At 40.5% G+C, this 22,474-nt stretch overlaps 1 protein-coding gene across 6 annotated transcripts in view; it reads left to right on the forward strand.

The window, feature by feature from the left end:
- The window catches only part of NECTIN3 (nectin cell adhesion molecule 3), a 196,960-nt gene that overhangs the window by 91,502 nt on the left and 82,984 nt on the right, over positions 1-22,474 (forward strand). For all 6 annotated transcript variants that reach the window (XM_045001873.1, XM_045001874.1, XM_045001876.1 and 3 more), the window contains exon 2: positions 18,020-18,358. In XM_045001873.1, the coding sequence (XP_044857808.1) occupies positions 18,020-18,358 (339 nt within the window). The remainder of the gene's footprint in view (positions 1-18,019; positions 18,359-22,474) is intronic.

Consider the following 22,474-nt stretch of genomic DNA (forward strand, 5'->3'; position numbering starts at 1 on the left):
CCCATTTCCCTCCTACAGCAAGGAAGCCTAATGACAATCACTCCCCTTTCCCCTACACAACACAAGTTACTTCTAAGGAATGTCTCAAGGTATATGCCTTTGGACTAAAAACAAATGCAGACAGAATTATATATGTATTGAGCAGGAAGAGAGGCCAGGGAGGTGCTCTAGTCTAGTTCCTATTCAGAGGAGTTTAGCAAGAAGGAAAAGGGGGTAAAATAGTTACTTGAATAACCAGACTATCCTACGTTGTCATGCCTCACTGTTTCAGCCAATCTGTAAGTACTAATGATTGGGTTAAGATGTAATATGTGGGGATGGATTATTATGTATCTGACTTCTGTGCTGCTGTTAAATTTGTGTCTAAAATACTTAGTGCTGGCCACTGTCAGAAATGGCGATATTAAGAAAGATGAATCTCAGGTCTGATCTAGTGTGGTAATGGACTTGTTTTTCTACCACGCACATTTGTACAAAGAGTGCAGATATTTGCACTCTTAAGTTAAGAACCTGTAGCTGAATGCTTTATGTAACTATCTGATTTTTTTAAAAAAAAAACAAAGGTTTCCCGTTCAGCGGTTCTGCCACTAGCCTGCTGAGTGACCATGGGAAAGTCACTTCATCTCCCTGCCTCCATTTCCTCATCTCTGAAATGAGGATAATACTGACCGCTCTTATAAATGTTTTGAGACTTACTGATATGTGCTATGCAAGATCTAGGTATTTTTGTCTTTTTGGTATTGTAGGTTAAGGTGGAAAAAAACAATTAAAACCTTAGTCTGTATTGAGTAACCCTCTTCTTGACATAACTATTACATAGTAGCCTCCTGTTTAGTTTGCTAGGGCCCTTCATTTACCTTTGTCAAAAAACTAGTTGCCTTGATATGTCAGACATATTTCTTACATGAAATGGTATACAAAACATTAAAAATTTTAAGGTTGTTGCAAAGTGAGGTGCTTACAAGTTAAATAACATGAATTAATTCTGCCTTTTTGAACATTACTTGAGCCACTTGAGTACATGAATTATGATAGTGTTCAATTATGTGATCACATTTTTCCACAGGATCCCTGCCTTCTTCAGTTGCACAATAAGCAACTGTTGAATATTCATTTTGTTTAGTGTGTGACCCCTACCTTATTTACTGCATATCATTCAAACCCTGCTTTGTATAGAATATCTTCTCATGAGCTCTTCTGTGGGCTCATCATTGAATCTGAGTGCTTTACAAACATCAAACAAACTGTCTTTACAATGTGCTCATAAGGTGATGTGATATTACCGCTTGTTGCAGAACTGAGGCACAGATCAAAGCAAAAATTGTCACAGGTTTCCACTTGCTATGGATGCCCAATTTGTGATGTGTAAGGCCTGTTTTTGTTTGTTTCAGATTACATTTTATAGCACATTGTGTGTTCAGGTAAAAGCTCCCATTGACTTAAGTTGTTGTGGTTGCTGAGCCCTTCTGCAAATCAGTATGTAGGGTCTCAAGTCAGGCACCTAGAAATGAGATGCTCACAATTAGTGAACACATGTGAAAAGTCAGTATCAAGTGACTTGTCTAGCATCAGTTAGGGACTCTGTGGCACAGGAAGAGAATTCTCCAGGGCTGTGTAAAACTGCCCTAACTATGAGACTGACCATTATGTTCCTACAGTTCCCTACCTTAATCACAACACTTCCAACTTTGGTTTAAAAAAAAAAAAGGCAAGGATCCTTCAGACAATACTCTCAGTACACAGCTCTGTTTTCCTCTTCGAGTGATTATCCTTATGCATATTCCACATCTAGGTATTCATGCTCGCCATGTGCCTGACTCAGGAAATTCTTCAAAGCAGCGTCCATTTGCCTGCACACATGCGGTAGCTCTTCTTATGCTCCAGACTAAGGATATAAGAGGCAGTGTGAGTTAATGCAGCTCCAATTCTTCCTTACCACCACGTGGCCTGAGCATAGGTGCCAACTCTATGGATGCTCCAGCCCTGGAGCACTCACAGGGAAACAAATTTTGGGTGCTCCCTGAGCAAATCAACTCTTATGCATGCGGGGTCCCCCTCAGTCTTTGGCAGGTGGCAGGATTAGCTGTTTCCAGCCAATCAGCTGTAGCGTGCAGCTGTCTATGAGCTGTTTGGCAGGGAGCCAGCAGATGAGCTCTTCTGCAGCATGTGGCTGTAATTCCTTGCCTGACTCCCACTACGGGTAAAAGTGGTCCCTTTCCAGGGCAGAGGGAGCAGGGTGCCATTTAGGGAGGGCAGAGGGGGCTTCTGCTGCTGCCTGAGTTTCCTACCACAGTGGAGTGCAAACAGGAAAATGAACTGCTGCTCACCACTATCACCGGAGGAACCCGAAGCCTTTAGCTGTGAGCTGAGCAAGAAGTTTCTTTGGCTGATAAGGTTGTTCTGGAGGAGCTAGATCAGCAGCTCCTTCCTCTCCCTCGGCTGTGGGAAATGTAAATTTTCCGCTTGTGTGGGCGTTGTGCTTAGACCACATCTGAAGTTGACTCCCAAGGTGGCTTCCGCATTTCACATAAATCAGGTTATTCAGCTTCCAACCTTTTATCCCAGACTTCATCAGGATAATGGGGAAGACATCCTCAATACACTTGGCATGAGGAGAGCCTTGGCCTTTTATTTGGACAAGATAAGAGCCTTCAGAAAATCTCAGGCCTGGTCTGCACTGGGGGGGGAGGAGAGGGGTCGATGTAAGATTAATCGACTTCAGTTACGCTATTCCTGTAGCTGAAGTTGCGTATCTTATTTCGACTTACCTCCTGTCCTCACGGCGCGGGATCGACGGCCGCAGCTCCTCCGTGAACTCTGCTTCCACCGCTCGCCCTGGTGGAGTTCCGGAGTCGACGGGAGCGTGTTCGGGGTTTGATATATCGATCCCTGATCGATTGCTACCCACCGATCTGGTGGGTAGTCTGGACGTACCCTTAGACTCTTCCTCTCTGTTGCAGACAGATCAAAAGGTACAGCAATTTCATCTCAGACTCTCTAAGTGGGTGCGAGTCTGTATTAAATGGTGACAAATTGTGTAATGTAACACCCCCATCTTCAATATGCCTGCATTCTACAAGGTCAGTCTCCGCTTCTGTTGCTTTCTCCAAGGGTATCCCTGTATCAGAAATCTGCAGAATTGCTACTTGGGCATCTGCAAACACCTTTGCAGAACAGTAGGCATCTGCAGCTGAATCCCCCAGGATGGCAAATTTTGGTGCCATCTATCAGACTCTACTCCGAAGTCCCAGCCTCCAGTCATAGGCACTGTTCAGGAGTCGTCTTCGAGTAGCGCCCCTATGGGTTCTCCACTGTAGAAGCTACTCACCTTGTGCAGTAACAATGGTTCTTTGAGATGTGTGTCCCTAAGCGGATGGTTTCCATCCAGAGGGCTGTATGCTGCTAAGAGTCCTTGGTTTGTCTTGTTTACATCACAGAACACATGGATGCACTCCAGTATTTTTGTTTATGGGATGGAATATCATGATTTTTATGAAGACAAAGAACCTGGTAACAATTGCCACAAATGTGACCCGAACCCAAGTTTTTGAAGAGTGTCCAGCAATAATTGGGTGCCCAGTCTATGGGCCTTATTAATAGCAAACACCAAATATCCACCTTTAGGAAATTGGGGCATCCAAAAATAACTTATTTTGATCAAAGTTGACTTAATTTAAAATATTTACACTCAGTCTACAGCAGAAACTTGACCATCTCTCCCACCTTTCAGGTTACAAAGTTATTAATTAAAATTCGGGCACTGAGGGATGTGCAGAAAACACTGCTTGTTGCACATGAGTCCTTAGGCGATCAGTGTGCTTTAGATCTTGTGCTTAATTTGTTTGAGAAGTAGATAAACCATTGGAGTTCAAGTAGACTTGCAGAGTATGAAGTATCATGGTGAAATCCTATTAACCATGGGATCTGAGTATTCTAATCTTTCCCTACTTATGCTTAGAACATTGTTTTGTTTTTTAATATTTAACACACACACAGCCAACTCAAAATAAAGACCATCATGGAAAATTAAGAATCCATGAAAGAAAGTGACTGTGAATCCTACCTTTACAGGGGTGTAGAAAGTTAAAAGGCTGTACAAGGTGTTGCTTCCATTGTTAGCTGGTGTAATCAACAGGATTTGTACTTCTCATGCGTAGTCCTCCTAAAGATGGCTAAAATTGTAAGTAGTATTGTAAGGAAAGAAATAAGTTACAAGGTAGTATGGTAGCTTTCAAACAGTGTGAATGTTACCCAGAGCTAAGTTTTTGTAATTATTCTTTAGAATTCCTTGCAGATGGTAAAATGTGACTATAAACAGTAATTTATCTAATTAATTGTTGGTTTTGTTAGCATCACTAAGACTGAACCGTAGAGCAAAGTTTAACAGCAGGTAATTAATTTTGAGATTTTAATTTAACACTTGATATAAAAGACCTTCTCATTTACCCACCCACAGATATGACCCTGCTACAAATAATAGTACTGTTTTATCAAATACAGCTTTTAAATAGTCATGAATGACTTCCTATTTCATATCACTGTGAAATATTCTTTTCAGGCACAAAACTTTAAAACTACACCACCTTCAGTTTTTAATCTTAAATTTTCTTGACAAAAAATAGCTGTGCAGATGATGCAGCCTGGGCTGGAGCTTAGACTCCAAAGCCTATGGAGAAGGAGTGGGCTTCAGAGCCTGAGCCTCCAGCCTGAGATGCAACTTCAAAGTGCTGTCTACACAGCTATTGTTAGCCTGGTAGTGTGAGCCCCACAAGCCTGGTTTTGCTGACCTGGGCTGGGAGGCTCATGGGTGCAGGTTCCCTTTAAGAAGTGTTCTGCTCAGCAGTTGTTCCATCAGGGGAGTCCACATTAGATGACTTCCTAGCCAAAGAGACCAATTTTGATAAGTGACTTTTCCAAATCATGGAGTTTGTTCTCTTCTGTGCAGCCAGTTTGCTTCTTCCTCAGCTAGTTCTGCACTTAATGACCCTATGCTACGAAGGCATGTTCCTCTGTTCTCACCTGGCCAAGTTTCCTGCATCTGACTTCTGAGCCTTTTTTTTTTGTTTTGTTTTTTTTGAGCCTCTTAAGCTCTGTACTTTTTAGGACTTACCATCAGTGCTTGACTTTGTTTTCCTGCTTTTAGACTTGGTTCTCCAAATTCTAGCTCTTTCAGACAGACTTGGTCAGATTGATTCCTTGAGGCTTTAGCTATCCTGCTCTCCCAATGTGTTTCCATTTGAATGGGAGTCATCAAGATATAATGAACCTCCATTGTTCTGGATCTGGGACATGCATGACAGCCCTGAAAACAAATGGCAGATTCAGCTGACATGGCATTATTAAATAATATCTGTCACAATTCAAAGTTGTACATAGTCCTCAAATTGTCAAAATCCGCCCCACTGAATAAAGAAAGTTAGAGGGAATTTTTAGGCAGAATGACGAGCAACCTTGACTTCAGACAGGTATCTCTGCAGTAGAGTTGTCTAACCCCTCATTTTGATATCTTATAGTGGCAGATAAGATAAATTAGCCTTTCCTATTAATTCAGGTCTCCTTAATCTAGCCAAGGAAATCTGGCTTTCCGCTTTTTCATCACCAGTAATAGAGATGTACCAACTTCCTTGGGCAAAATCCATGATAGTATCTGTAACATAGAAACTTGCTAGAAGGAGCAGTGTTTCACTCCATTCACTGGGATGGGGAAGGGAATAAACATTATTTAGAAAATGTCAGAACATATTCCATTGTGCTTTAAATTTCCAGTTACAGAGAATCAAAACAGACCTGTTAAACAGAGGATACAAGAGTCTTAACCAATCATTGTGCTGTTTCTTAATCTCCATAAAGAGTGATCAGTGCTTGCTTGAATTTGAGATTTGAGATACAGTTCTTGATTTAGATATTGAAAGGTTAGGCAGTGGGCCTAGTGTGAAGACTACAAAAGTGTCTTACTAATTGTCTATAGTTTTGTGTGTGTAGTGGTTTTTAAAAAAAACAAAAACAAAACCCTGACTATTCAGTGTGCGACTGAATTTATTTCTTGAAAGTAACTTACTTAACTAAAACTTGGACTTTTGTTTTAGAAAAACAAAAACAAAAGTAGATATTTCCTTTCAGAGATAATGAATTAAAAAAAGCTAAATACTCTCCTGCAGTGTCATCAAACAAACGTCTGTGGCGTTATGCTTTGTTGTACTGGAAAGTAAAATGGACTACTAAGTGAACTCTCTGAATTACTAACAAAAACCTGTTGAATATTGTATCTGGCGGGAGTGGTGAATAATGAAGAGGACATGTCAACAGGATTTGTGTGATACAAGCAAACAGTGTTTTAGTATTACCAAATGTAAAGACCTACGTGTGTGTGTGTGGGGGGGCGGAAATGTAGGCCATATTTCAAGGATGGAGTCCTCCATTCTTGGAAAAACACTGAGTCTGAAAGACATGGGGATCATGGTGGATTATCAGGTGAATATAAGCTCGCAGTGTCCAAAAGGGCTAATATTTGGATACCTTAATAGGGGAGTGTTGAGTAGGAGTAGGAACGTTCTGTTATCTCTGTAGTTGGCAGTGGTGTGACCACTAGTGGAATACCATGTCCAATACAGAGGTGCCCACATCAAGGAGGATGTTGTTAAATTGGTGAGGGCTCAGAGAAGAGCGGAATGAAGAATTAGAAAATATGCCTTTACAGTGAACTAAGTTAGTGTAGCTTCTGAAAAAAGGTGTTTTGACTACTGGTAGACATGTATTCCACTTCTGATGTGCATTCACCCCATATACTGAAGATCAGAATTCTTTGCTAGCAGTGTCCATTGGTCACATCTCTTCCTCTGACCTCAAGACCCTCCCCCTTCAAGGATAGAAAAAGGGTGAAGTGACCAACCGATCCTCAGTTCCTTTCAACTGCTAATTGCTGTAAGACAGACCCAGTTAGCAGTGTCTACTTTTTTCCATTCAAACATTTTATTATTTTTCCAGTTGAATATTTTATTATTTTGTAAATGGCTAATTTAGGCTAGGTATTCAGTGTAGTATGTGAAGTAGGCTTTAGCTTTCTCTAGGTTATATTGTTTGCCCTATACCTGGGGCAGGGTCTAGTGTGATGTGGAGACAAAACCTAGTGGACTTGAAATTTTGGGAGTTCTGAGGGGCTGTTAAGCCCATTAGTGATTCACATTCCTAGGTATTATTACTGTTTGTTTAAACACATCTCTGAAGTAAAAAGAGTAGTGACTATAAAATAGCCACTAAGAGGGCAGCTAAATGTAGGGACAACAGGATGAATTTGTTCGTGTTAGAGAAAGCTGTGAAGCCAGTCTTTGAACCAAATGGAAGACAAAATCCTCTAGTCGAGGATAGTCGTCAGTAAAAAGGGTCCTGGCAACTGCATTATATCCAGGGCTCTGCCTGTTCCATCCTCTGGACTGCAAACAGTGACTGTCATTGCTTCTCTCTGAAGTACAGAGGAAAATTCCCTCAAAAGAATTCCCCAGAAAAGAAGACATTTGGTTCACCTCTTTCTATCTCCAGGAAGAAATGGTGTTCTGAAAGCAGCCCCTTGCTCTTCATTTTGGCAGGAGGTAACTTGGAAAACTTGTTGACTGTTATCTGCACCAAAACAGAGCACTGCTGCAGTGTCAGTCTGCTGCTTGCACCTATGCTCTTGGCATGGGTCAGTTTTCTCAGCTGCCTGCGGCATCAGCTTGTTCTGCACCAGGTCAGTAACAGCCCCCTACAGGGCTGACTTGCTCAGTGCAGGCATCCTCAGAGAAGCTGATGCTTGTGCCTGTATCTGCAGGCTGCTGCTACTTTTAACATATCAGCTCTGGCTCCTCTAGCTGTAGAGCTACTAATGCCAGGTATTAATATCGCCACGTCAGCTTATGGAGCAGCATCACTTGATGCCAATGTGTACAGCACAGTCATTTGGCAGTTTCCATGCAACCTGACCTGACTCTGTTAGGAGTTTGTTAATCAGGAAGTGCTTTCGAGGTCATCTGGGTGGTGTTGTGGTAGGCCTTATTCAGTGGATAATTCTCAGATCCTCACATAAGCAGTCCCTTGCCCCTTTAAAATAAAGAGCATTGGTATTCCTCTTTAAACCTCTTTTGATAGTTGGAATATTTCACCCTCCTACCCTTCAGTGTGTCTTTTTATGATCCATACAAATTAGTGTCAGGTCAGATAAAGGTAAAAACATGTTAGTTTAAAATCTTGCTCCCCCCCTTAAGTCCATACTTGTTTTATCCATATGAACAAACTGCTTGGCCTCACTGGTCCCCGTGGCCATATCCTAAATCAATACCTCCTTCAGCTTCGGTTTCTAGGGTTAGATCTCCTTCACGGTAGGATCCGCCTATTATACAAAAGCATTCACAGCAATCTGTACATATTACTGAGACTGACTCTTCTTCATGTCAGTCTCTGTATGAACATATAAATCAGCAACAAGTTTCTGAAACCGTTCCAGAGCATATTCCATTCTCTTCTCAGAATGAGGCTCTGGCTCTTCATCAGATAATTATGGGTTTATTCAAGGATTAGTTGGCAGAATGGTGGATGCTTTGGAGACCAGTCTGAACCATGTTCAAGGAAGAGGACATAAAATATTTGACTTTTGGCATACATCTGTGTGAGAGGCTTTTGTTTCCTGTAAGTGAAGGCTTATTAAAACCCAACCTAACTATTATGACAGACTACAGCGTCTGTATCACCCACTTATAAGAAAATTGAAAAAAAGGTATCAAGTCCTTTCCACAGGCTTAGAATATTTCTATATGCATCCTGATCCAGGGTCTTTGGAGTTGACCACTGCACAAAAGAAGTCAAAATGTAAGTTCTTTAGGACTACTGCAAAAAAAGAGTTGAGATGGGACTTTTTAAGAAAATGGTATTTGTTGGCTAGCCTTTAATCTGGCATATTGAATCATCCGACCCTCTGTCATGTTTATGATTACCTTACGTGGAGCAGAGTTACTGAGGACAGGCCTACACTACAGGGGTCGGTCAACCTAAATTACGCAACTCCAGCTATGTGAATAACGTAGCTGGAGTCAATGTAGCTTAGGTCAACCTTTTGCTGTGTCTACACTGCACTGGGAGTTACCTTAAGCTTCTCGTTCTGGTGGAGTACCATAGTCGACGGGAGAGTGATCAGCGTCGATTTTAGCGGGTCTTTAGAGTGAAGACCTGTTAAATCGACCCCTCGTGGATCGATCGCCATGCATCAATCCCCCAGTAAGTGGAGACAAGCCCTGAGTATGTTGATAAACTTCGATCACACCTTGGAGAGCAATATAAATACTTGTTTATGGAGGATCAGATAATAGCTAAAACCTCCCTACTAGTCTCAGTTGATGCTTCTGATAAGGCATTGAGGGCACCAACAGTTACTGTGTGGTGTTTGTCATGGCTCCCATCCTCTGCATTCTTAAAGAACGTTCAAACTATGTTGAAAGACCTCTCCTTTGAAAGACCTCTTCTGCTCAGATCTAAAACTGAATGACTCATTAGATATGTTAAGACTCTGGTGCCACATTACTGTCATTAGACATCTACCTTTCCCAATACAAAAAGCAGTTTAATATTATACTTAACCAAGACAGCATTTCACTACTCCTTTCTATCATCCTTATAACCGAATATTAGATTTCTGTAAGCAGAAACATATATATAAAATAAAAAGATCTTTTTCAACTTTGAATGCTGCTAAGGCTGGCTCGAAGTCATTTTGATGTGTATGTCGAGAGCTGCCAGCTAATTTTGGAGGATCTTGTCTCTTACCATTTTTTGGGGACAGTTGCATTATTTCTTACAGCAAGATCCAGTGACTGGAACTTGCAGCTTGATAACATCAGACTGGAAATAGTGTAAATTTTTAATAGTGGGGGTAATTAATCATTGGACCACAGTAATGAAGGTTGTGGAGGATTCCTTATCACTGGCAACTGTTAAATCAAAATTGGATTTTTTTTTTCTAAAACGTTCACCAAGACTGTTTTTGCATAATGACTGACTAGATCAGTGGTCCCTTCTGGCCTTAGATTCTTTGAATCTTACAAAGGTGGTTTGCTATTAGACTGTATAAACACTAGTATATTGAATTGCTAATATAATCCTTTTTCTGATTTTTCTCAATAAAACAAGTGAAGACTAGGGGTTTCGCAGCAATTGTATCTGTTAGTTTCATAAAATTAATATGTAGCCTATTAGTGGCACATCAGTTGAATTGTCCCAGTTTAAACATATTGCTTTTAGTGTTTTTCATGATGTCTCTTAGATCCTAGGATTAAGGTAGGTGAGGTAACTTTTTTTTTTTCTATTGGTGGAGGGGGCAAGCTTTTGGGTGTCTCAGAGCTGCTCTTCGGGTCTGAGAAAGGTAACCAGAGTGTCTGAGGTAAATACAAATTGGGACAGATTAAGCATAAGGAGTTCACTTGTTATAAGAGACCACTTGCAATGAAGTGGGCAATTAAGGGTTACCAGGTAGTAGGGGTGCATTACAAATGGTTGTAATGAGCCATAAAGCCAGTGTTTCTGTTTAATCAGTGTTTTTAATGTGTAGCAGACACTCAGCTTCTAAATTAATGATTACATTATCTAGCAAACTTTAAATGAGGTAATTATTCATTATATTTTGTTCATCGGAGACAAAAACTTGTTTTAATCATCCCTTCCAATATGAATTGTATAATAAAGGACTTAGAAATAACCTATATGACATGTAAAATTGGTAATAAATTGCAAGTGAGAGCTTTTAAAGGGGAATCTAACTTTTCATATCCTTTTTTGTTGGCATCAAAAAGCTGCATGTACAATGTGTGATCTGCAAGTTACACTAAATTACTAGCTGGACACTACTTATCACTGTAGTCTTTATTCACTTTGACTAGATTTTTAAAAATAGCTGTTCTTGAGATTTGAAAAATTTTGTTCTGCCTTAGCTAAACAGCAAAAGAGAAACTAAATTTCAGTTTGATATCAAGGCATATTAACACTTAAACAGTTGATTATGAAGACATGCTGACTTTTTTTGTTCAGTTTTAACTATGTGCAAGCAAGTGCTTCATTGTCTACAGTAGAGCGCTTTTGCCCTTTACTTCCTAGAGGCTGCTACTGTCAAAAGCTTTTTCTTCATATTTTAATATCAGTAATCTAATTTGTGCCACTTGCCTGGAGTGTGCTTCATTCAGTGTACTTGTAATAAGTCAGGGTCCCCAAAGCTTTGATCCACTTTGAAGTAATCTATTCTTCCTTATTTTGTCAGGATGAGGAAACTCCTGAAGCTTTCACCACCCTGTTGCTCATAGCTTAACTGGAATGTCTCTGTTATGCTAAAACTTAAGATACCAGTCATGATAGTTGTCTGTATCTTTTAGTGCTGACTTCAGCCTTCTGTGTACTTAAATTACCAGATGTTCAAAACTGCTGGCTCATTTGTGAGGAAATGTCCAGTGCATTTGAAGCATGACAATCTTGCAAAGGCAACGCTCTTGCAATGTGCCTGTAGACAAGCGGACTCATCCCTGCGGCGCCTCCTGCTGGTGACTTCTAGGAATTAGCTCAATTCCAGTTCCAGAGTGCCCTCTGCAGCCGGTGATCCGCCTGTCCTCTGGTCCCCGTGTACCTCCCTGGACCCGGTGCCCTTTTACCTGAGGTGCTGCCCCTGGCAGTAACCCCTCAGTCTTAGGGTCTCCCTCCACAGGGAACCCCCACCCACTACTCCCACCTTGCCTCAGTATACGGCTACTGCCAGTCATTGTCTAGGCACCGCACCCAGGGGCAGACTGCAGTATCAGCCTACTCATCACTGGCAAGGTTGGGTTTGGACCTGCTGCCTTGGCCTACCCCTGGGCTGCCCTCTGCAACCCCCAGTACCTGTTAGCCCAATGCTAGGCTGCAGCCTGGGGCTTTCCAGGCTGGAGCTCCCCAGCTCCTCAGCCCTGCTTCACTCAGGTACCCTGTGTCCAGCTCCCTGCAGCCAGGCCCATCTCCCTCTAGAGCTAGAGAAAGACTGTTAGCTCCTGGCTTCCCTGGCCTTTTTATAAGGCCCTGTTGCTCAGTTTGGTGCGTGGCCCCAGCTGCAGCCACTTCCCCCCCCAATCAGCCAGGGTTTTACCTTGCCCTCTGCAGGGCTTTTCCAACCCCTTCCAGGCTGGAGTGGGTGGTCACCCTGCTACAGTGCCTCAGAAAGGACAAAAGTTATGCTGGGAATTACTCGGATGTCAGTCTAGGACTCAAAACACTTAACAGCACCTTGAACTTGTAGTTCGAGAAGGTATGATGCAACACTTACCCAAAAAATCTTGATTTCTTTCTATTTAATGTTTCTTAAAATTTAGTTGCTTTACTACAGTAGTTAATGTGACCTTACCTCAAAGTATCTAGATAGTTTTCCTGTGTCTATCTCCAGTACACATCGAGGCTCCTTTAGAGGTGGATCTAGGGAATACATGCTTCTGTAGAAGCACTTGGTTTTGTCTGTCATATAAATGAATTTCTTCTGGAAAACAATCTTTGTCCTTAGCTACTGAGAGAAACCAACAGAGATATCAAATATTGTACTGCCAGTAGACATGATAAATAATCCTTAGACACCAGTACCTAATAAAAGGCGTGATTATATTTCCAGTCAAATGATGCAGTGTAAAGAACTTGGACAAACCTGCTAACTACATACAGTGAAGTATCTTCAGTGGTTAGAAGGTTACATGATATAGAAATACTGCTTAATCAGGGCTTGGGCTAAATTGCCTCTCTTGAACTCCCATTGAAACAGTTCAGAAACCAATGCCTCATATAGCTGATACTTTGACGTGAGTCGTAACCACTTTGAATGGAAGCATCAATACTACCAAAACAATTTAACACAGCACACCTGGGGGCTTGTCTACGTAGCGTGGCAATGGGCACCTGATGAGGGATGTGAAAATGAATGTGCACCAACGTATTGCACGTTAACTGATCCATGTGGACCCTGCTCGTGCACACTCATAGCTACCCAGTGCGTTAACTAGGACTGAAACATACTACATTAACGCACGCTAGGGAACTTTTAGTGTGTATTACTGGAGTCCACACAGGCCAATTGGTGCACATTAGATTTTGTATTTCTCAGATGTGCATTACAGCACCATGTAGACAAGCCCTTGGTATCTGTTTCAGTTTGAGGGGGCATGGCTGAACAGTAATAAACTTTTAATGTTAATAGGTGAGCGCTTTTTGAAGCCCAATATTAATTTCTTATTCCTCTTGCAGGATTATCTCACCTTTTTTTGAAACACTAAAAGTTTGTGATTCAGAAGTGTTGTGTATATATAAAAGGATATTGATGTTCTAGATTGTTGTATCCTAGCTTGGTTGGTTTTTTTTCTGTAACAGAATGTCAGTGTTTTCAAACACCTTAATCTCTGCAGGAAAAGCTGTTGAAAATGGCTATTTAACGTTAATAGCACTGTTCTAGACAGTGCAGTATCAGGTTGAAAGAGCCACTATAAAATCTGAGAGAAGTGAACATTACACTTAATGGATAGGGGGGAAAAAACCTCCATTGTCTTTCAACGCAAATGAGGGTGAAGTAACTTTAAAACTTCTGCCCTGTTCTCTCTGCTGGAGTATTTTTGTTTCTATCTGCTTGAAAAGAATTTATATTGAAGCACTGCAATGCGGCTTGGGTATTGGAAGAAAAAAAAACACTTGGGAAATTGCTGGGCTTCTTAGTCACCTGGAAAGAGCTACTTTGTTCCTTGTAGGTAATTGTTACTGTTTTCAGCATACTGTAAATGCAATATTCCCAAACCAAAATTTGAGCTTGACACTTGAACCTTTCAAAAGCTACCCTTTCTTTAATAAAGAAAGAGAACCTTAATTTACTTAGGTGCTTAAAAGCTAACATTAAGACAAAATATTGCATTATGGAGGCATCTGTTGCAATTCAAAAGTTAAAGTTGAGTTGACTTCGGTACTGAAGCCGGAAGTAACAGCTTAGGTACTGAGTACAACATTTCATACCCCAAAATTATGTCACTCTGTATAGATAAGTACAGAATTTTCCAAGGCTTTACAAATAGCAAAGTTTCACTTTTAAAGTGGATCCTATACAGCATGCTGTAAATCCTAAATAATTCTCCTAAGGGCATTACAGACATAGCATACTTAGGATGAAATTACAGCTCAAAGTGTCATGTTGGCTTCACTTGAAGATTTTTAAGGATTAGTAGTCTTGTTCTTCATGGCTGAAAGTTTATCCTTCAGTGTGGACTGACAAATAATACTCTGCAGTGAGCTTTGTCAAAATGGCTGCCATCATATTCTTAAATACAGGATGCCCTTCAGGGCAGGGATTGTCTGACCCACTTTAGTGCTCTCTCCACACAGTGGCCCCAACACTGATAGAGGTATTGGAGCACTGTCATAAAACATTAAAAATAAGTTAATGAAAACTAAAGGTACTTGATTATTACTTGCTATCACTACAGGGAAGAAAAGAGTCAGTTAAAAATGCCTTATCTGCTTCTTTTTATATTCAAGTTATGGAAGCTAAACCATAACTGTGTATTTCCTGAGTTTGTAAAAACTGGTTTTGATCTAATTAGAACATTACGTTATCTGTAGAGTTACTAATGGGTGTTCACAATCCTAACTCAACTTCAGTGTAGCTTGTTGTCTGGAGATGTAAAAGTAGCCTGACTTTAGAGGTGTTAAGCACTGCTTTTACCAAAGTTGGGAGGCTCACATTTTGAAATCCTGCACAGCATGGCTGTCAAACATCTTGTGTAAAGGATAAAAATAGTCTTCCCGTAATGGACACAGTACAAATATATGGCTACTGTCCCCTCAGTTCCCAATGAAAGTTGCCTTGATGTCAGTGGGAGGCTTTCACATTTCTATTTCTGGTAGAAAACAGTGCCTTGATGTATAGTAAGTCTTAAGCTCTCATTACCTTACTTTGCCATTCAGCATCACTTACTGGGGAAAATACACTACTATTCAAGACAACTGGTATTTTTTCTTGGCTGTTTCCCCATTATTTGTTTTTTTTGACTTGCAACAACTCTCAGTTCTTACCCTTTTTTACCCATTCTGTTGGCAAAAATGAGCCATTAAACAATTTGGACACAAATCTAGTGATTAGTCATAAGAGTTGCCACTCAGACTCAGTAAGATGAATAAAAGCAACAATAGTTTATTGCTCTGAGTCCAAGTTTTGTGCCATCTACAGATTTCTTAAGACACACCTGCATCTGTGCTAATAGACATCACATTTGGAAGGCTATCTTCAGTACTGGAAAAGCTAGCAATTTATTACCAACATGGGCAGCAGCCAAGCTCTCAAACTGTGTATGGTTGGCCACGATCCTCAGTCAAATCAGGTGCTTTTTTTTTTTTTTATAAACACCCCAAACCCTTGCTTCTGTAGTGCTTGTGAAACTAGCCATACAATCATAGCTTAGAGTTGGGTCACACACTCTAGTGAATGCATAACGGATGAAACTCAAACTATCATGTTAAAGCTACAGTGAAAGGTCTGTGCACAAAAATATCAAATACTGGGTTTGCTAGTAGAAAAACAAGGCAGAAAAAATCAGTTCTTAGTACAAATGTAGTACTGTATCTAACTGCAGCATTACACATAAACAAGAACACATACTGAAACAAAACACTTGACTATGAGATTGTACAGGTGTATGCAGGCATGATAATTCTCTAATTGAATAGGCATCACTGTAGCTTTCTGTTGGAAATAAAATATTTGGACTACACCGTGAGATTGACTTGGTAACATGAAATTAACATTTATTGATTTTAGGTACTCTCTTGTGAAATAGTTCCTGGTAACCCAGGAAGAAATAGGAGTACGTCTTTATTCAGAAAAGATACAGCAGATTGCATAAAGTAGATTAGCATATTTTTAACACCTAGCAGTACCCTTAAGAGCCTAGATTTATTTAGAGTGCTTGCTTATTTTGAAACTTCATAACCGTCACTGCAGCAGATACAGAAATTGAAAGTTGATGCTGCTTGTGCACTGGATCTGAAATCTGACTTGAAGACTTCAATTTTTGTCCTTGGTTTGAATTGATAACTATAATACATCTGTGCTCTGCAGTAACTTATAGTAACTGATTGCTTTAAATAGTTGAAGCTCAGATATTGAGAATCCACTGCAGTATGTATACAAGTGCCTGAAAACGGGGAAAAAAATAAACTCCTGATACTTCCAATGCACTTTAAATTAGTTTTAATGTCCTAGGTCTTTTTCTGATGGCTTCAGAGTGCCAACTCTTGCTGGGGGCCACTCTGACACATCCATCTCTCTATCCCTGCCTCCCACTGCCCTTCAGTGAGAGCCTACCCTGGGGAAGTGGGGCCGGGATCTCACTGGCTAGCTGTGGAGTCCAAGGCTATCTGTGGCTGGGTAGCTGGGAGCCGGGGAGCTGCCCAGGAGAGTCCCTCTGTGAGTGATCACTGCAGTCGCTTCCACTGACGAGAGCCTTCATGGTGAAGGGCACCGATCACGCTGGTGCTGCCAGAAGGGAATACCACGGTGGCACATTGCACTGCGCTTGGTATTCAGGAGAAACAGCTGGGTGCTGCAGGGAGGGGCCATTGCTTTGCCTCCCCCAATTCTCTGCCTGTGCTATGTAGGCTGTTGTGGCTGCAAAAAAAATCCACTGGTGGCCACATTTGAGAAACGCTGTTCTATGTACAGTGACACACAAATTTAGCTATGGCCCTTGAGGATGAACTCTGTTCTTAATTTCTAAAACTATTTGTCTTGGTCTTGAACAACTTCATCAAGTGTAAGTATTGTAGAACTTTTAATAAAAAGCAGTGAGGTGTCTGGCCCACTCAAAGAAGCTAATTTGTAAAACAGTGGATTGGGACTAAGTGCTGATGAATGGTGGAGTGAAAGTTAGTGTAGATGAGTATTAAGCAGAAGAAAACGGATGGGGAGTGAAAGCAGGACAGACTGTAGCTGAGATAAGACATTAACAGTTCTGACTGCCTATTGCCTGTTAGGAGCTTCCCTGAACACTAAGGGCTTGGCTACACTTACAAATTTGCAGCGCTGCAGCAGGGTGTGAAAACACACCCTCTCCAGCGCTGCAAATTGCGGTGCTGCAAAGCGCCAGTGTGGTCAAAGCCCCGGCGCTGGGAGCACGGCTCCCAGCGCTGTACGTTATTCCCCACAGGGAGGTGGAGTACGGACAGCGCTGGGAGAGCTTTCTCCCAGCGCTGGCGCTTTGACTACACTTAGCGCTTCAAAGCGCTGCCGCGGCAGCGCTTTGAAGTGCTAAGCGTAGCCACAGCCTAAGACAAGATAGAATTTGGAGAAAAGAGTCTTGTGGTGAATGACAAAAATTCAGTGTCTGACTTGGCCACAGACTTATCATATGGCATTGCACGTTTCACTTGCACTTTTTTAAAATCAATAAATGGTTCACATTGATTTCACCATAGAAACACAGACTGACAAATATCCCTGTTGATTATCATGATTTATGGATAGGTAAAGTAATAAAAATGCTGCTTAAGAACTTTTTATTAGAGTTTGATTTAAGGATATTTACTTTGTTACAGTCACGTCAAAATAATGTGTTTTTTAATGGTTACAAAGCTTCAACTGTTTGAATTTCAACATCTACTCATTATATAATTGTCCTGACACAGCCATAATTTCATGCAAATATGGACATTAAAATTGATCTTTCAACCTTTTTAAAAATAAACATCATTCTTCAGTTACAAAAACAAAAATCAATTTCTGCCAAATCTAGTTGTTAGTGTTGGTAATGAAGTACATTGCTCTAGCATGGGGATCCAGGAGCTGGTTTTTCTCTTCTGTGCATCAGTCCCTAAAACCTGCCTCCAGGGAAGTATAATGCAAAAGAGTAATAAATTAAGGTTTTAAATGAAATGCAAAAATTACAGCTAAAGGTGAATACATGCCTTTAGATTTGATACTAAAGTTTGATGAAACTCAACTAACATAACATTTCTTTGTTTTTAGGTGCCTTTGCTGGACCAGTTGTTGATCCACATGTAACAGCAGTTTGGGGGAAGAATGTCACGCTGAAATGCATAATTGAAATAAATGAAACAATAACACAAATCTCATGGGAGAAGATACATGGTAAAAGTACACAGACCATTGCTGTTCATCATCCTGAATATGGGTTTTCTGTTCAAGGAGAATACCAAGGAAGAGTGTCATTTAAGAACTACTCACTTACTGATGCAACTATCATCCTAAACAATATAAGCTTCTCTGATTCAGGAGAATATGTATGCAAAGCAGTTACATTCCCACTAGGAAATGCTCAGTCATCAACAACTGTAACTGTATTGGGTATGTTGGCTTCTTAATATTATTTAATTTTTTTTAACCCAAAAAACCCCCACAAAAAACGAAACAAACTTCATAGGACTTGGCTACATGGAGACTTCATGTGTGGCAAGCTGGGGTCTGAATCTACAGTACACTATCTTGCCACATACTGACTGACTATGTTTACCTTCTTACTGTGCACTGAAAGTTCAGTAGTGGGATTTGACAAATGTTTCAAATATTGTTAGTGGGCTCCAGCTTTGTAAGGAAGTGATCAAATTTCTTAATGCTGTGACTTACAAAAGTATATAACTTATTCTTCCGACTCAAGTTTACTTCAACAATCCTCTTGGCTGACTTAGAAGACAACACTGCGCAGGTGTTGTAATGCAGTATTAGTTGATTTGTGAAGTTTTTTGGTAGACTTAGTCACATCCATGAGAGCTCTACAAGCCTTTTGATTCAAAGTCATTCTTAGTGATTTGGGGAGGACCTGTATATTTTAAATCCACAAAAGCAAAGCACTCTATCAAATAATCCAAAAGATGAGAATAGTGTGTGCATTAAAAAAGAAAAGGTAGGTAATACAGTTGGGCCTTAGGTGCAAGAAAGAGAAAATAAACATTGAGTGACGGAATTAATATACTGGTCAGTGCTTGCTGAGTGAAGCAATTCTCTGGTGGGTTACAATAGGCTGAGATGAAATTGCTACTTCAAATGTTTGACAAATATGTGCTAAAATAGTGCAGTTAATTAAAAGCAAATTTTAACGTTCTAGCATGTTTAAAATAAACTGCACATGAATGGGAGAAATTTCAAGCATTTTTATTTATAAGCTTTCTTCTCAAATTTTAGAAACAATTCAACTAAAGGCAAAAAAACAACTTAACAAAGTTTGTCCTGAAATTTTGAATAAATAATATAGCTGTTGACTTGAATGGAAAAATCAATATGTAATTTAAAGGAGCTCTGTTAAGGATTTTTCAGGTGTATTGATCTGATGAGATGCTAAATGACTATAGGAAGGCTTTTGATGGTGAAATAAGTAAATTGCTGTGTACTAGTTTAAAAAGAAATGTAATGGCTCATTAAAGAATTAGGGAGGGCATTCCAGCAAATATGAAGTAATTGTTTATTTTTTTCCCCCAAATTGGGTATTTAAAATGCTTGAAGTAAAAACTTAACTGGGGCCTTGTCTTACTAATCCACATTGTTTTCTTATTTGTTTGATTTTAATGCCATGAACAATGGTTAAAATGAGTTTAGTTTAGTTTACTTCTAAATTAGTAATTTTAACTAAAACTCCGACTGGAGATTCATACATGGAAAAAAAGGTGTAGACAAACCCTCACCAATGTGAGGTAAAGTTAATGCATTGTTTCCATTCTGTAAGTAACTTTGCTCTAGGCTGTAACAACTGTTTTGTAAAGGCCAGCTGTACTTAAGCAAAATAAAAATATTTGATGAAACCTCTATTAGTATGATGGAGAAATTCCTGAAAATAGCTGAATATATATCTTAAACATTTTAAGTAATAATGTTAGTTTTAATACACAGGGACATGTTTGGTGTGGCAATGACTGTAACATAGCTCTAGAATTAATTTTTTGTGTTAGTATTTGTCTCCCAGTTACTCTACTAGCACAGTAAGTCATAGAACTGGTTCTGTGAAATATGGACTATTGTTTTCTTTGTGTGATGCTATTTTCTACAGCTTGCATTTGAAGTAACATGTTTCTGGTTTCTCAGGTTTTTTCTTCAGTAAAGAATTTAATTTAAAAGGCTGAATGAGTAAAGCATTCCATGTTAAGTAAGGCACAAAAGAATTGCTTGTCAACTGCAGACCTCTGTTGGTGAGGGGAGGAATGAGGCACCTTGAAAAATAGTTGGATATGAAGCAATTGTTTGTCGTAAGGGCAATCAGGAAGGCTCTGCCCTTCAGACTGTCATTGTAAGGACAGACAAGACCGTGATTGTGGCTTAGGAATGGTGCATTGTGTAATACCCACGAGACAGATGTTGTTGTGTGGGTAGAAAGTCTCCAGGACTATAGTAACATGAGAACAATACATGTTTTGAGTTTAGACCTGTATCAGGTCTAGCTACATTTTGACTTTAACCTGTAGCTGATGGGCAGGTATTTGGGTGGTGTGAACTTGGGAACCTTTGACTTAACCAGTAAAGTGAGATGTCCTTAAGTATTGGTGGAGTTCAAGTATGACCATGTGTTGTGAGACAAAAAGCTCTTCTCCAAAGTCCGGTCTTAAATCAGGAATCCTACTTCAGTTTCCAGATAGGCTGTGATCAGCACTTGACTCTCTCAAGTGCTAATTTTTTTAGCTGCTGCTCTTAACCTGAGAAAGTGTTTAAAATGAGTTATCAATAGGTGCCATCCATTCATCAGGAATGCAGTGTCTGATCAAGTCTTGATGTATTACTGAGATCTGTTCCTTCCTCTCCATGTCTGTGTGGACTGTAGAATAGTCTATTACTATCTAAGCTTTAATTTATAGTGCCTTGTTGCTGTTATTTGTTAGGAGAGTTAGTTACATTGCACTGTAAGCCCCTCAAGCCCTTCTCTCAAGAATTTAGCGTTTAAGTCTCTCCCATGCTTCCTTTTCTTCCTCAGGTTTCCTATAGGCTTCATCTTGAGCAGGATGGTTCCTACTTTCAGTCTTGATACTTTTCTTGAGGAAGTGTGTTTTGCCTACTTGAAATGCTAGTTGCCTCACTTGAACTAGATTTTACCAAATCGTTGAGTTTTGACTTGAGCTATTTAGTCCTGTTAAGAAAAAAGATGTCACAAATCTAGTAGTATTCAATGGATCAGAAAGCTTAAAAGCTGTTAAAACTGTAAGGGATTTTAGGAAATAAGTGATAAATATAAAAGGAATGGTTTTCTCTTGTAAAAGATATATAGATATATGGCCTCTGTTTGATCTCAGTGAACAATAAATTCCATGTACATTTTGTATATATTTACTGCTTTGAGCAATTCTGTTCATGGTTGTGTTGTCTGGTAGCTTTCACCTCTTAAATTTCTGCGGTGGAACGTATTGCTGTTAAGATGCAAGCATATGGAAGATGGAGGAAGATGTATTATCAAAGATGTTCACTTTTCTGGCAATGTGCTGTTTCAGACCCAGAGAGCAACAGTTCTTCAAGTGATGATCCCTATGTGTATTCCACATGTGGGTGCACATGTGTAAATAACTTTGTCATTTTCATAGTGTAGTTTAGTATAGTAAACATCTCCCTGGTCAAGGGACACAATCCTTTGTCACCAAGGATGCCAAGGATCCCAGGCTTCAAGAACTCTCTCATGTTCATTCATTTTCCATTAGCGACGAGTATTAATGGTGCCTCTACTGTCTGGGTGAGGCACACATTTTGGTGAAGTGTGGCATCTGTAAGGCCTTCCAACCCAGAACTAGAGTAGCCCGAGAGCCCCATCTCTGCAGGTTCCGTATAGAAGAGGTAATGAGGCCCTTGGTGCACTTGGATCCTGGCCAAGGAGACTGCCCTGTACAGTGGCCTCCGCTAATATGTAGTGCCCCTCAGAGCGCGAGCCATTGTGTGGAGCTGCTGACACTGAAGCTTAAGGACAATCCCCACCGCAAGACTAAAACACTCTTATGGGCATAACAGCAGACCCACACAGTGGACTGCTTATAAGAGATTAGTTCCCTCCCCTACCTGTACTAGGTCAGGTAAGATGCAGCACTTGGATCCAGCAGAACCAATTCTGAAGGTTCCCCCCCAGCTGGAGGGTAAAGCAAAGAAGCAGGATATGTTGGTACCAGTGGTGACCTCGGTACTGGGAAGCTTAGAGCATCAGTCTATAAGCATATCTCTGGACGCTCTGTCAGTGCTGCCTCACCAGCATGCTGACGCAGGTCCCTTTGGAGTCTCAACAGGCACCCCGTGGACTCAGGATGTAGAGACTTTCCTAATTCCAGAGGAGGTATTGCTGCTGTACCTGCAGTGTCTACTCCTCATGGGCCCATCTATTCTTTGCGATGTCCCCACACCTGAGGATGAACTGCTGCTCCTGCCACAGGAGAGGCCCCTTTCCCATCCATCGGACCGAGCCCTCTGGTACTGATAGTCCTGCCATTTCTGACAGAACCATTATCT

Source organism: Mauremys mutica, chromosome 1 (genome assembly GCF_020497125.1).
Source record: "Mauremys mutica isolate MM-2020 ecotype Southern chromosome 1, ASM2049712v1, whole genome shotgun sequence".
NCBI lineage: Eukaryota > Metazoa > Chordata > Testudines > Geoemydidae > Mauremys > Mauremys mutica.